This window comes from Siniperca chuatsi, linkage group LG21 (genome assembly GCF_020085105.1).
Source record: "Siniperca chuatsi isolate FFG_IHB_CAS linkage group LG21, ASM2008510v1, whole genome shotgun sequence".
Taxonomy (NCBI): domain Eukaryota; kingdom Metazoa; phylum Chordata; class Actinopteri; order Centrarchiformes; family Sinipercidae; genus Siniperca; species Siniperca chuatsi.
The window spans coordinates 19,144,464-19,160,209 of NC_058062.1; the positions used below are offsets into that span (position 1 = coordinate 19,144,464).

The window sequence follows — 15,746 nt, forward strand, 5'->3', positions numbered from 1 at the left end:
ATGGTTACACTAGGTAATTAACATCAAACACAAAGCACAGATGAGGCTGATGAGAATATCTAGTTTTGCAGATATTTGGTCATAAACCAAAGTATTGGACATCATGAAAAGTCATGACGTCTGCAGAACGAGTGCTTTTGCTTTTAATACTTGAAGTACATTTAGCGGCTAATACTTATGTACTTTTATTTAAGTAGGATTTGTAATGGAGTATTTTTACAATGTATGGTTGTATTAAGAGAAAGTAAAAGATCTGAATTCTTCCACCAGAGTGGATCCTGGATACGGACATCCTCCTTGAAGACAGCAGGTTGACATCACTGTATTGCTCCTCTTCCTCCTCCAGTTCTCTCTTAACATTAGCTAGGGTAGGGTAGTAAACACACACACACACACACACACATCCACAGTAAGAGAACAGTAAATTGTGGAGTTAAATGTCCCCTCATGTTTGTTGCTCAACATATTTTATGTTTATTTATTAATGCTGACAGACAGGTATTGGTTCAGACAAACATGGCGCCATCAACTAAAGAACAGAACCAGGCAGAGAAGGAAATCCCTTTCAGACCCAAGATACACTCAAAGGTCAGCTTACACACTGTCAGATTGTCCTGTTCACACTGTTTGGCACCGCTCCGCCCACGGTTATTCATCTACCTCATGAAACGTCTCTCTAACTTCATCATTGTATTTGAAGAAGTCAAGCCGAGGGTTAATATTATTAAAATAAAAGGGACTGAAGTTGCTCCAAAATGCCATGAAATGTGGGTAATGGAGTATAATAGAACAAAGCGGATGCAAAATTCCAACAAAAAAACTATTTTAAAAACCACGTTTCCTGTAGTGCTTTCGTTTGCATTTTTAAACCTTGTCCCATTTTTTCACCCCCAGTTGATTAAAAGTTGCTGTGGAACACATTACGTGAGCACAAGCTCATACTTGATCAATGTAACAGGCGTGTGTTCTACTAGTTCTATCGGCTCGGCTGTACAGTGTTTAAAGATTGGTTGCCAATGGTTAAAGGACAGAATCTGCCAGTTGTTCAGGTAGTTTTCCCCCTGACCCATCGTAAATGGTCATCGCATCAAAAAGGCCAAAAGTCACGGTCAAACTAAACTTGCAAGCAAGTATTGTGGGGTCCAAGCACCTCGGTGAAGTTCAGACCCGGAGGCTCACCGACCCAAGGCAACCGGAAAGCCGAGAGCTTCGCTGTATGGGACTTTGTACGCTTGGGCAGGCTAAGAGGCCGTCACACAGTCAGGATCTGTACCAGCCTCGGATACAGTGATTTATCGTTGTTGAGTCTGCACGCACTAAAACCTTCCTCAATAAATCAGTTTTCATCTCATTCACAAGTGATGAAGTGTCAAAGGTTACTTAAAGGTGGCCTGTGGACTTTCTCCTGGCCCACCTGGTGAAAGGTGGCCGTGCTCTCCCCACTCTTAACTCCCATTACTCTTAACCCTTAAGCAAGGCACTAAACCCTCTCACCTGCTCCAGCAGAGCTGCTCAGAGGCCACCAGTGGGGGTAATGGTTTTTGAAGGTCAGCTCCCCGAATGTGAAGCAGGGGAAAGAGGTGAGTTTGATAACTATTTCAAATATGAGCAATAATGACAAAACACTGGGAAAGTGTCTGGAGAAAGGCATCAATCTGTCTACAATCTGTAACAGTAGTTAAATGCTGTGGCGCTACAATCTGTCCGTCTTCCAACATGGCAGTTTGTCTGTACTGTACTCACTAGGCAAACGCTCTTTAAACACTGGTAACGGCACACTAATTTAGTTTTTTTTAATGCAGGCATGAGTGATGGGCAGACATGATTGGTAACATTTGTGATAGTCAACTACTGTACAACTAGCTAGCACACATCTGAAGGCTTTGTAAAGGCAAAAGCAGCATGTTAACTAATAAGAACAAGCCATAACAAGGCAAAGTGATCACTTACTGTGTTTAGATGTTAAACACAAAGTGACCCGGACTCGATTTGGTGATAGAACAGCCATCGTACAACTCACGTTTGTTTGACGTAGAGATGAAACTGTGATAAAAAAATACTTAGGAAATAAAAATACTCAAGTGAGTTGCTTCTGGCTGATCTTCATTCCTTTAAAAAATATTCTCTACCTCGAAGACCCTTGTTCCTGTCCAATAGGACTACAATGTAAATATACTGCAAGTTTTGAACAAATACTTGGTGTCTTTAAAAAAAATGATTACATGAAAACATCGACCTTATACTGTGAGTTTGTCTAATCCATCATGATATCTAATTAATCCATCATTCAAACAGTTGTTGTGGGTGTTCAGTTGCCCTATAGCACAATATGACATATTTAACCATATATCCAGGGCATGAGCGAGACACAGAGCAGCACACATTTACAAACAAGAAAAATGACCTTTGTCAGTTGGTTAAATTTTCTCATATTCCTGAACATAACAGTTGTTGAGTTAAGCAGTACAAAAAAACTTTGCTCCCATGAGTCACTGAAAATCGAATACAAATCATTTCCTGTAGGTCAGAGGTCAAGGTCAGGAGCTGTGCTTCTGCTCAAACACACTTTAGCCAGCGGGACTTTGACATTTGAGTGGGTGTGACGTATATACGGGGACAGACTGGTCAGCGCACAACAAGTTTTGAGAGCAAATACCTTATTTTAAAAGGCATGTCGTTACATAAAGGTACAGTAAAACACTGAACCAGAAGAAGTTGGTCTCCTCTGCTCTTCTGGAGCTGCTCCGTCACACTGTGTGTCAGTGTGCCACTGTAACGTGCCTCTATGAACAACCATTAGCAGTTCACGAGCTTGGAAGCACAACATTAGATTTCAATTTTCATGACAAGCAGAACTGCCTTATTCACATATTTGTGAAAGTTATTTTGTAGTTGTAAGATGACAAACAAATTTTTTTTTTTTAATATTTTATAATATTAACAATACTAAGAGTCTACAGCCACACTAGTGGCTCTATTAAGGCTGTACTTGGGCAGTGCTATGAGTTAAATGCTAATGCTAACATGCTCACAATGACAATGTTAACATGCTGATGTTTTAGCAGATATAAAGTTTACCATGTTCACCATCTTAGTTTAGTGTGTTAGCATGCTAACATTTGCTAATTGGCACTAAATACAAAGTACAGCTGAGTGTGATGGGAATGTCATTAGTTTGCTTGTAAACCAAAGTATTTGACAAATAAAATTTTTGTCCAGATGATGGTGCTAGAGGAAAAGACAAAGGATCTACGAAGGGACATGACTGTGTGTACCAGATTTCATGGCAATCCATCTAACAGTTGAGCCATTTCACTGGAGAAGTGATAAATTAGTGCCGCTAGTGTGGCTAAATAAAACACAATTTAATGCATCACGTAACGTACTTTTGTTTTTGTGGAATTCTCCGGACCCTGCAGAGCTTTTAACTCTGTGATCATAAAGCGCCAAATGATTTTGGCCGTTCTAAGCTTCTCTGTATCTTACAACCGGGGGGCAAAAAGTCGAAATCAAAAATGGTTTATATTATTGATAAGAACTTAAGTAGCCTGATCACATTTTTTTTCTGATTCAGTGTTTTAAATTAACGCAACCTAATCAGAGCTTGCCAGCAAGCTGTATGATCTCGATAAACACATACACGAACTCACCACGGTGACAACATTAGAGCAGCAAAACACACAATTTCCCTGTCCAAAACTTTGTATAAGTTACCTGTGTGTGAAAACTGTCTTACTGAGCACCATTTAACCATCCACATGCAAATATGAGCCTCATATTTGGCACATTAGATAGTCATCATAAATCACTGGATAATAGTCAGATCAGAATAGTTAAATATATAGCCTAATCATATTGTATAAACATAGACTGTACTGTAGCCACAGTGTCACAGGTTCAATCCTTAACAGCCGATTTAAATTGTTATTTCCACAGACAAATTAAGACAATTCTGCAATAGCCAATTTGAAAACTCTTGAGGACAATCTACAGCAAGTGACTGAAATACCCATCTCTGGTAGAGTATATTTTTAAGATTTGACCCAAAGAGGACTTATTGTTTGACAAGCAATACTATTTCTGTGGTTGCTTTCTTGCAACTTTTCCGATTTATCTGTCCAAAGAAGGAACTTTGTTTGGAAAAAAAACAAAGATGAACCTGATGCAGCCCCAGTGGTTCCTGGGTTCCTGAAATGATCTGACATTTAATGACCACAGCAACACTTTTGTATTCAACCCATATTTGGACTATGTCAGGCATGTATCACTAACTTGAGTTCATTTTCTAAAGTCATAATACTGGCACTCGGACCTTCTACTCTTCTCCTAATACAAGAGATGTGGAGTGTGTGTACATGCACACAGTTTTCAGAATAACACTGTAGCTCATAACCATGTGAAGGCCTAGTTCCACAAACATTTCTCAGAGGCAAAACTCTCCTGGTACGTTAGCATAACAAGGCTTCATTAGCTGATTATAAAAGACAAATATTGATTGAAATATCAATAAAAAATATAATTGGCAAGGACTTACTTTTTTCCCCATTCATGATGATTGTATTTTATGCTTTTAGGACGTCAGTAGGCTAAATTAGCATATATGGATAGCTACAGGAAGGCTAACTAGCTAACCTAGATAACTAGCTATTAGAGCCTGACTAATATACTGGCAGGCTGATATGGAAGGAAAGAAAACGCCATAATAATTTGGATTTTATAAGCAACTGAACAGCCAATTTTGAAATTGAACCACTAGTGAATACTTAAAGTTAAATTTAAATTCCACTGAATTTATAGCATTGAAATATTTTATTTTGAAAACCCTCTGTCTGACTTTATGTGGTTTGAATTCCCCTCTTTGAAATTTACAGACGGTGCTTTCAAGTTGTACAATTTCAAAAACTTGATTTAAAGTTTTTTCAAAGGTTCACAAATTCAGATTCAAGCGTCCAGTATTCACAAAACTACTCAAATTCAACTCAGTTTAAAAAAAATCAGGTTGATTTAAATGAGATCGGTTGCAATCAGAGATCTAAATTCAAGATGAAAAATTCAAACTTGAACATCCGAGCTGCCAAGGATAATCAGTCAAGCCTGAAGGAATCGATCAGACCTAGCTGGCCTATCAGCTTAGTTACAGCTGGCCTATCAGCTTAGTTACAGCTGGCCTATCCTGTCAGTCACAGAATTCAAGAAAGAAAAGTTCAGATGAGTGACCTGAAACCTCTGGACCTATTTAAATTTCAACATTAAGTATGCAGTAGTAGTTAAATTTCATTATTAGGTATACAGTTGCTTATTTAAAAACATCTCATTATTATGGCCTTTCTTTGCTTCTGTAGAAGCCGATATTATCGGTTGATTTTAGCTGATAGCTGAAGAGGAAATGGTTCAGAAATGCCAAAAATATGTTTGTCATTTGGAAACAGTGTTACCATTAAATGGTTTGTCCACCAGAGAGCACTAGAAAGTTTATTTTTTAACTGTTCAGTTCATATCTTGGTCACAATTCTTTAAAAAGCAATTAAGCATTATAAATAGAAATACTTGTTTTAGTTTTTGTAAATAAAACAGATTTTTTTTTTTTACTCTTTAATGTCAATATCTGCCTCAAAAATCCAGTATTGGTCAGGAATTTTTGGCACTTTGGCTGCACCCACTTACAGTATGTTTACTTCTAATGAGACTATTTTCATGAGATTATTTCTAGAGCCGTTCTGCCTCCAAGAAATGTTTGAGCAACTGACACTACAAAGTGCACCTCAGGAGATAATGTGGTGCATATCAGCTGTTTCTGAATATAGGAATTTAACTGAATATTCTCAGTTTGCCAGAGCTCATGAAACTATGCAGTGAGTGCAAGTGGTAGATGTACACAAAATAGCCTCAGACTAGCAGTATATTCAAACCAGCATATTCAGTTGACCCTGGAGATTTCTGAAAACCCTTTACCAACTCAAGAATATAGCACATGACTATCCTGAAGAACAGGATGTTCTTGGTGTGCATGTAAACCCACAGATACTGTAGTAAACACCACAAATATACACCATTAGACACTCTATAAGCACATATTAGACTATTCACACCCTGTTTGCCATTGATGTTGATAGAAAAGAGATGAAACTGACTGAATCTGGACTACTGAACCATTTCACCCTCCAGAGCAAGACGTCCATTCACTCATTGCACTGCCTTACTTTCAGATATCAGACCCACTTCATTGCTTAAGCCATTTAAACACTTTTAAATACATGTATAGAATATATACAAACAGTATGCCACCACAGTTCAGACCTGAAATGCACGCTTCTGCCCGATTCCTTCCATCGCCTGCAGAGTTAGGCTAGAAAAGAGAAACCAAAGGCTGGGGTGGGCATTCTGCTATTTCACAGTTTTTGTCGCTGATCAGAAATTTGTCGGCCATCTTGTTTTACAGTTTCTATTACGTAACTATCAGCAGGCGGTGTCTATTTCCTTTTCAAAGTTAGTTTATGTTGTCTGTTATTACCGAGGTTCCACTTCAGAATTTGTGTTGAGTCTTGAGGTGAAAATTGAGGTGGCCATTTGTCCGTGTAGTTTTTGATTCGAATGATCACCGGCATACGACAGAAAACACGTGTCCTCTTCATAACAATCCAGTCCAGTCCCAAACAAAAAAAGGAATGGTTCAGCAACCACCTGGTTCAAAAGTAGTATAGCGACAATCAAATGACCTTTGTCCTTTCTTCTTTGTTCTGTTTTATTCTGCATTTATTGCCCTCTGCCACTCTATAAAGCACTTTGTGACGAGCCTGTTTAATAAAAGCGCTTTTTTAAAATAAATTTGAATCAATAATAGAATCCTGGTAACATACTGTTATTGAAGAGAGGAGAAGCCAAAACAGATCATCCATAAATAAAGTACAGGTTGTTGAATGTGGTTTCCGTGTTGATTGCCAAGCCGGTTGCCAGGAAGACACACGAGGATATTACAGAAGGAGCATTCTGGGATTGGTTATTGACTGACAGAGCTCTAAGCCGCTGCAAGATGTCAGATGAGAGGTTGCTTTTGTCCTCTTTGTATGTTTCCCTCCTCGTTTCATCTCTTTTACAATTGTCATCTTTGTTATTCTTTTTTCTCCCCACTACCTGTCCGTGCAGTAAATGGTTGATTGGAATAAAATACAGCCCAGTTCAGAATGAAGGCAGAGCTCCTCCTCTTCCAGTCACAGACAGGAGGTAGGAAGTAACAGCAGTCTAGGATGGTTTGGGGGTCTTCAGGGCATCCACTTTGGTCTCCAGGTCTGTAATCTGTGGACACAATAACATAGTGGAGCATAACTAAATAAATTTAAACTATACCAACTGCTTAAAAAGAAAGGTATCTGTTTCACAATCAAGGGCTCTCTTTTTGTCATGCACAGCGCGTATCAGAGTTTAAGTCCATCGGGGGCGAGCCAAGCAGATACAGGGTGCGATCAGAAAGAATACATTATCATACTTTATAGGAGGACGTGTTAGAGGCTGTGACAATCACAGTCATTACTTTCATCCACTTAAAACACAGGGCTCTCCCCCATCATGACGCACTGACAGTTTGGGAATCCTGTTTTCCTCAGAGGAAACTTTTTATTGTCTGTGACATACAGAGTTTCACATATTGAATATAATATTGCATGAACATACAAATATACTGCCAAGAGAAGGTTATAAAGTATTTCTGATTATGTCTCTTTTAAAGTTATCTTTACGTTTCTGGACATCTTGAAGATCCGAGGACCCTCATTTTTTCCGTGCGTAATAGGGCACAATTTTATTTGTCATCACAATGATACAATAACCATCTGCAGTTAAATACCGCCATACTGCCATTAATTTAATAACAGTAAAATCAAAAATGTGGGCTCGTGTTTCGAATGTTGCATTTTTTTTAAAATAACGGTCTCTTGTTTTCTGAGAACACCACTATGCTTACTGCCTGCATCGTAATTCAAAATCCAGAGCTTTCAGGTGACACTTTGGCCAGACTCGTTAAAAAGAAGATGACGAACGCTGTCGTTGCCCCGGTTACACAGTGTTTTGGATGGACCTGAGGGAGTTATTAGCATAGAGAGAGATGCTTTCTCATGGTGGGATTTGTTGGGTCTCTGTAAATAATATTATAAAGAGTACGGTCTAGACCCACTCTATAGGAAAAGTGCAATGAGAACTTCTATTATAAATTAGCGCTATATAAATAAAATTGAATTGAATAGAGAAGTTCTACTTGACCAACGATTTTTCACGGGACTGTATAAACTGTTTTCAACATGTCACGTCCAGCACACCTGTGGATTTGCACTGCATGGAGGGTTTGCAGTTTGTAAAAATATTTGCAATGTAGAAAAACAAGAGGACCAAGGATGGAGCCTTGGGGAACACGACTGGTCAAGTAAAATTTAAACTAGTCTAATGCAGTTTCCTGATGCCAACCCATTTTTCAACGCAATCCAACAAAACTGCATGTTCACCAGTAGCAAATGCTGAGCTTAGATCAAGTTTTAATTGAACAATCAACAGCATTAGCTGTTTGGAACGGCTCATTGGTTACTTTCATAAGGGTAAGAGAAAATTATGTTTTTTTGTAATTTGGGTAAATCAACCCTTAAAAAACCCATTAGAACCCATTAGGACAAGCAATGCGTTTCCAAATGTGTTGTGTACCAAATGCCACAGTCTTTTAAAAAAAACTGATTAAAATAGAAAAACAAGGCAGAAGCAGTGTTTTCTGGGTGAAGAGCTGACACACTGACACAGAATGTGTCACTTGAGACCAGTGTGGTTCAGGGTGAGTATTTTACTAACCTTTTCCTGCAGGTTGTCCGCCTCCTCTTTGTGTGTTGCCTCACTCTCTTCTTGTGCTCGACGCTGAGCCGTCTCCTTCTTTAGGTACTCGATCTCCCTACAACGCACACACAATACACATTAAAGTTTTGGTGTCTTTTACTCCATCTCTCTAACATTTAATGTGTTCCTCCTTCCTTACTTCTGCTGGTACTCTTTAATCAGTCTCTTAGCTTTGCTGTATTTCCTCTCTAGGGTTTGGTACTGAGCCTGGGTTTCCTTCAGGTGTTCATCCACTGCCTGAAAAAACACACACACACACACACACACACACACACACACACAACGTCAGTAAGTGAAAACAACTACCTTTTGGGAGAATATAAGCCCATTAGTCAATTGAGCTGTTAAATGATGAGAAAAAATACGTCACCCATTCGTGACTGATAGTTGCCTCTTTGCTTTTTATGTTTATTCTCTCATAGATTACCTTACACAGGGACTGTGCCTCCATCCAGTAGCCCTCCAGTTTCTCCATCCTCTCTTTACTGTCCCGGATGTTTTGCTCCAACTGAACGCGCTCCATCCGCCAACGCAACTTATCCTGCTCTGCATGAGCCAGCTGGAGGTAAGGGGTGGGAGTGTTGCAGGATGAGGTGGTATGTGGGTGGTAGAGCCAGCGTTAAGTCATCGTTATAAAAACTGATGTTATGCTAGTGTACATTCTCCACTGCAGTATAACCTGGATACTGCAGTGCATTTAATTTCTGCATGTTAAGAAGAGACTGAGAGTTAAGTGGTCTCACCTTTCTCTTTAGCAGCTGGATCTCCGCCTGGGTTACTGCATGTTTAATCTGGAGCTACAGACAGAGAGATATTGACAGTTTAAAAACTAAGTTGACCCCCCCCGAATAAAAGAATTACGTTTGGGATCCAAATGATCCACATCACATATACCTCCTTGAATTTGTGGGCCAGCTTCTCGGGGTCCAGCTCCACAGGGGACAACATGTCCTGGTTCTCGGCCAGGTCGAAAACCTCAATGGAGTTTGGAAACACTGGACTCATCTCCTCCTCCTCGTCTGTTGCATATTCACCTGTCTGTAGGTAAACAGAAAGAGATGGGGAAAGATAAAAAGACAAATATTACAGGTTTAAGGAACACACTTATTTGTTAGTTAGTTAGATGAGAAGAGTGATACCACTCTCATGTCTGTACGGTAAATATGGAGCCAGCAGCTGGTTAGCTTAGCTTAGCCTAGCCTAAAGACTGGAAACAGCTGGCCTGGCTATGTCCAAAGGTTAACAAAGTCCACCTACCAACACCTCTAAAGCTCACTTATTAATACATTATTTCTCCTTTGTTTAAACTGTTGAAACAGTAGAAAACAGCTAGCCTGGCTGGCTCAAAATATGTGCACAAATGTAAAACAGAAACAGAATAAAACTTGTAAAATCAATTTATAAAAACTAAAGTATTATAAAATACCTAAACCACTATGAGCATCCAAAGGCCATTGAAAACATGTAGATCTTGAGATTTGTCTTAAATCAGAATCAGAATCAGAAATACTTTATTGATCCCCGAAGGGAAACTCTTTGTTACAGCAGCTCGCCTTTACGTCAGTGCACACAGGAGAAAGTACTAGCAAAAAATATAATACAATACACTATAAAAACAGGTCAGAAAATAAATTAAGTACCAGGTGGGTATAAGTATAAAATAAAACAAGTGTGAAGTACCAAGTGGGTTTACCGGTTGATGATGATAATACGGTATAATAATACAATGTAATAATATAAGTAATAAGTAGTAGTGCATGTACTGTCGAGTTAAGTGTAGCTTATTGAGTTTATTAAGATATTGCACAGCAGTAATGGAGGTATGAATAATATCAATTTCAATAAATAGGAAAAACTAAATATTGCACAGGAGTAATACACAGAATATTGCACAATTATTTCAAGTATGGCAGAGATGTAATGGTCAATGTCCAGTTTAGTGACCTAGGGTCATACAGACTAACACTTAGAGGGAGGAGTTAAAGAGTTTGATGGCCACAGGCAGGAATGACTTCCTGTGGCGCTCTGTGGTGCTTTTTGGTGGGATGAGTCTTACGCTGAAGGTACTCCTTTGCTTGACCAGCACGTCATGGAGTGGGTGGGAGACACTGTCCAAGATGGCGTGTAGTTTGGCCAGCATCCTCCTCTCTGACACCACTGCCAGAGTGTCCAGCTCCACCCCCACAATGTCACTGGCCTTACAGATCAGTTTGTTGAGTTTGTCGGCGTCCGCTACCCTCAACCTGCTGCCCCAGCATGCAACAGCATACAGGATAGCACTGGCCACCACAGACTCATAAAACATCTTCAGCATTGTCCGGCAGATGTTGAAGGACCTCAGCCTCCTCAGGAAATAGAGGCGGCTCTGGCCCTTCCTGTAAAGAGCTTGAGTGTTCTTGGCCCAGTCCAGTTTATTGTCTAAGTGTACTCTCAGGTACTTGTAATCCTCCACAATGTCCACACTGACCCACTGGATGGAAAACGGGGTCACTGGTGCCTTGGCCCTTCGTAGGTCTACAACCAGCTCCTTAGACTTTGTCGCATTGAGCTGCAGATGGTTCTGCTCACACCATGAGACAAAGTTCCCCACCACAGCCCTATACTCAGTCTCATCACCACCACTGATACATCCCACCACAGCAGAGTCATCAGAAAACTTCTGAAGGTGGCTGGACTCCGTGTGGTAGCTGAAGTCCGTGGTGTAGATGGTGAAGAGGAAGGGAGAGAGGACAGTTGCTGACCACGCTGTCCGACACACAGTGCTGCAGGCGCACGTGCTGTGGTCTGCCAGTCAGGTAGTCCACAATCCAGGACACAAGGTGGGCTTCCACCTGCATCGCTGCCAGCTTCTCACCCAGCAGGGCTGGCCGGATGGTGTTGAAAGTCAAAAAACATGATCCTCACCGTGCTTGCCGGCTTGCCCAGGTGGTTGTGGATGTGGTTAAGCAGGAAGATGATGGCATCCTCAACTCCCAGCCAGGGCTGGTAGGCAAACTGAAGGGGGTCCAGGAGGGGTCTGACCATGGGCCGCAGCTGTTCCAGCACTAGTCTCTCCAGGGTCTTCATTATCTGGGAGGTCAGTGCCACCGGTCTGTAGTCCTTGGAGCCACTGGGACGCGGCGTCTTCGGCACAGGAATGAGGCAAGATGTCTTCCACAGAACAGGGACCTTTTGGAGACTCAGGCTCAGGTTGAAGACATGTTGAAGGACTCCACATAGCTGGGGGGCACAGGTTTTTAGCACCCCGGAGCAAACGCCATCGGGGCCTGCAGCCTTGTTTGAGTGGAGTTTCATCAGCTGTCCTCTCACCTGGTCAGCAGTCAGGCACACAGCAGAGGTTACAGGTGGGGGAGGGGGGGAGTCATTAGTGTGAAGAGGGCTGTTAGCCTGATGGGGAGGGGGGAGCAGAGTACTCAGAGGAGCTTGAGTGTCAAAAAGTGTCAATGGAGGGTGAACATTTGATTGTGAGCAGAAGGCTATTCCAAAGCTTTGGAGCTGCCACCGCAAAGGCACAAGCTCCCTTACCCACTAGCCTCGATCGTGGAACAGTTAAACACAATTGTTGTGAAGGGCCTAGTGAGGCCTAGAGTTGGAGTAGGGGCAGAGAAATCCTGAAATGTAAAGGGGTGCCAGCCCATGTGTGACTTTAAAAACAAATAAAAGAACCTTAAAATCAATCCTGTATTTGACAGGTAGCCAGTGCAGGGATGCTAGCACCGGTGTACTGCTGTCTCTTTTTCTGGTACCAGTTAGAAGTCTTGCTGCAGCATTCTGCACCAGCTGCAGGCAAGACAGAGGACTGACCAACACCCAGGTTCAGTGAAGTGCAGTAGTCAAGCCTGGAGGAGATTGGTGAGGTGGTATTGTTGAGAGAGAGGATGGACCTAAGTTGTTCCTTAGCTGAAAGTAACAACCTTTCACCACAGAGTTGATCTTTTTGTCAAATTTCAGTGCAGAGTCAAAGATGACACCAAGATTCTTGGCATGGGCAGGAAGGTTTGATGTCACAGGTCCTAAGTGGCTAGCTATACTCCCTGTGGTGTTGGGGGGGGACCAAAAACAATCACTTCTGTCTTGTTATCATTTAACTGAAAGCAGTTTTTTGCCATCCAGCATTTCACATCCTGGAGGCAGTTAAGGATGGATGTGATGGAATTGGAATCCCCCGGATTCAATGGAAGGTATATTTGCATGTCATCCACATTACAGTGAAAGGAGACATTGTGCTTGCGGAAGATGGAGCCTAAAGGGAGCTTGTACAGGGCAAATAAAATAGGCCCTAAAATGGAAGCTTGAGGTACTCCACAAGTGATATGGGCAGTAGAGGAGAGACTGCCAATCTTAACAGAGGATGTCCTGTTGGTTAAGTAGGAGGCAAACCACTTAAGGGCAGTGCCTTGGATGCCAACCAGGTCCTTAAGACTAAAATACAATGATCAACCATGTCAAAAGTTGCGCTGAATTCTAACAGAATTAAAATGGCACATTTACCACAGTCTAAAGACAACAGTAGGTCATTTGAGACTTTGAGAAGGGCAGAGAAGGTTATTGTTGTCTAAATGAGACAGAAGCTGTGTGTAGATCATTTTCTCCAGTACTTTGGACAGGAATGGGAGCTTGGAGATGGAATGGAAATTGTTTAGTTCTGATTTGTCAAGGTTAGGCTTTTTAATAAGAGGCTGGACTACTGCATGTTTAAAACAGGATGGGACGGCTCCATTTGCAAGACTGCTATTTATAATAAGGGAATTTGTGGGACCTACAGTAATACAATACTTCCTTTAAATGTAAAGTAGGAAAAATGTCCAGGGGGCAGGTGGTAGACTTTGTGTGAGAGATTGTGTCAAGAGCAAAGAAGCGTATTTCCCAAAATGTCAAACAATTTCTTTTAAATGTTGATAGTCTGATACTCTGGGTCTGTCCAAATAACGCATCGAAATTTGCCTACCAACACCTTTAAGCTAACTATTTCATGTTACATTTTGCTTGTTTACTGTACAAAAACGAATGTAAAAATGACACATGGTTTTACCACTTAGTGAGCTTTAGGTGCTGGTAGGCAGACTTTGTTACCTTTCGGACAGAGCTAAGCTAGCTGTTTCCCCGTGTTTCCTGTCTTTGTGCTAAGCTAAGCTATCCAGCTGCTGGCGTTAGCTTCATATTCAGACATGAGAGTGGTATCCTCATGGCTGTTCAGACTGCCAATTCCACTCCTTTCTCTCTTCATAATTTGCTGTATAATTTCATTTGGAGGAGTATGTGTCATATAAAATGGTATAAATAGCAACTAGCCTGGAGCAGACCACATAAGTATGAAATTAAGTGAAAGAAACAAGCTCTTGCTGGCGGTCTGACAGTTTAGACCCTCTGAAATCGAATGCAGAACTGCCTGTAACTGTCTTCGACTAAAAGGAGACACACAATCCATAACAGTCTGCTAATCATTTGCCTTCTTCTCCTCTTCTACGTTACAAAGCAAATTAGCTTCACATTAACTCATGACCACCATGTCTTTCCAGGTTGAGAGCAACTTCATTACTGACAAAATGCATTAACTAAAATGTAGCATTGCACTTCATTGATCGCTCTTTGATCTGGCTACACGTTTGTACTCTGACACAAAGACAAGCTAGCTCTCTGACTGCATTTATTATCAGGCTACATCAAACCAGAGCGCATGCTGCTGTCTACATTAATATCCTCTGCTGAATGCTGTCTCTTTGCTCTTCTGGCCTGCAACACAGAAAGATCACGAGCCACACCAAAACGCACTGCTGGACCAATGTTGACCATTCTTTAAAATCTCCCTCTCACAAGTCCCCAAACATTCTAGAAGTGCAGTGCTAAATCGCTGGAGTACCCCTTTAAATGTATATATGCTACATTCAAGGTACACATTGAATTATTATGGGTTATTAGCTACACCTGATTTAAAACTGATGACTCTTCTATCGATTTATCACACTTTATCCACTAAATTCACCAATTATTTGGTTGACTGAAGATTCTTGAAGTTGCTTTTCAAGCTTCTATCATGAACTCTTTTGGTAAGTTTTCTGTCTCTTAATCTCGTAATCACTACAGTGTAATTATTTAACTATTCATACATATATTTGCTGTAATTTCTACCTCACCACATTATGGTCTGGTGTCAGGTTTGTAATTCTGGCGAGAAATGACTTTTGTTTTAATTTAATATTTATACTATTTATTAATATTAATTTAATATATAATAGTATTTTGCCTAATTCACTGTGTAGTTGTGCTGTACTTACATCAAGAATTTATGTGCAGCCCATTGACCCCAGTGTTATGGAGAATGCAGTGTGCTGCTGGAATAATTCAATACATTTTCAATGGTTAATTGTAATAATGCTTTTACAGATGCAGGGTTTTGAAACACTCTAGCAATTTAAACAGTTATTGTTATAGTACCGGACTGTGTGTTACCCTCTCTGACCACAAGGTGGAGAAGCTGGACTGAGTTTGAAACTACAGGCCACGTGGTGGCACACAGACCGACATTTTGTCACACACACAGCACTAGCGCACACACACACACACACACACACACACACACACACACACACACTGCAATGTAACACTCCTCTCTCCTTTTCTCTTCATCTCGCTCTTGTTGTCTCTCTCTCTTTTGATTACCTGCAGCTAACGAAGGCTCACAGGCCGACAAAGCAACATTAGCTGAAGATGTGCTGAGTTAATAAATGTGGCTTCAGAAAACCAGATTTATAAATGCACATTGAAGCACCTGGGGAAGTAGTTTAAGTTATCTGATCGTTTTGGTCTTGTATTGTATTCACATACATTTTTACAATGGAAATGTTTTTGGAGTCTTTTCCATATTTTGGGATGTTCCA

General features: G+C 40.9%; 1 protein-coding gene across 2 annotated transcripts in view; it reads right to left on the reverse strand.

Annotated features, from left to right (window-relative positions):
• Nucleotides 1-450: 450 nt before the first annotated feature.
• The window catches only part of LOC122868632 (neurabin-2-like), a 36,309-nt gene continuing 21,013 nt past the window's right edge, over nucleotides 451-15,746 (reverse strand). For both annotated transcript variants that reach the window (XM_044180773.1, XM_044180772.1), the window contains exons 10-15: nucleotides 9,763-9,906; nucleotides 9,612-9,665; nucleotides 9,296-9,427; nucleotides 9,008-9,105; nucleotides 8,827-8,923; nucleotides 451-7,293 (exon numbers count right to left, since the gene is read on the reverse strand). In XM_044180773.1, the coding sequence (XP_044036708.1) occupies nucleotides 7,240-7,293; nucleotides 8,827-8,923; nucleotides 9,008-9,105; nucleotides 9,296-9,427; nucleotides 9,612-9,665; nucleotides 9,763-9,906 (579 nt within the window). In that variant the 3' untranslated portion in view covers nucleotides 451-7,239. The remainder of the gene's footprint in view (nucleotides 7,294-8,826; nucleotides 8,924-9,007; nucleotides 9,106-9,295; nucleotides 9,428-9,611; nucleotides 9,666-9,762; nucleotides 9,907-15,746) is intronic.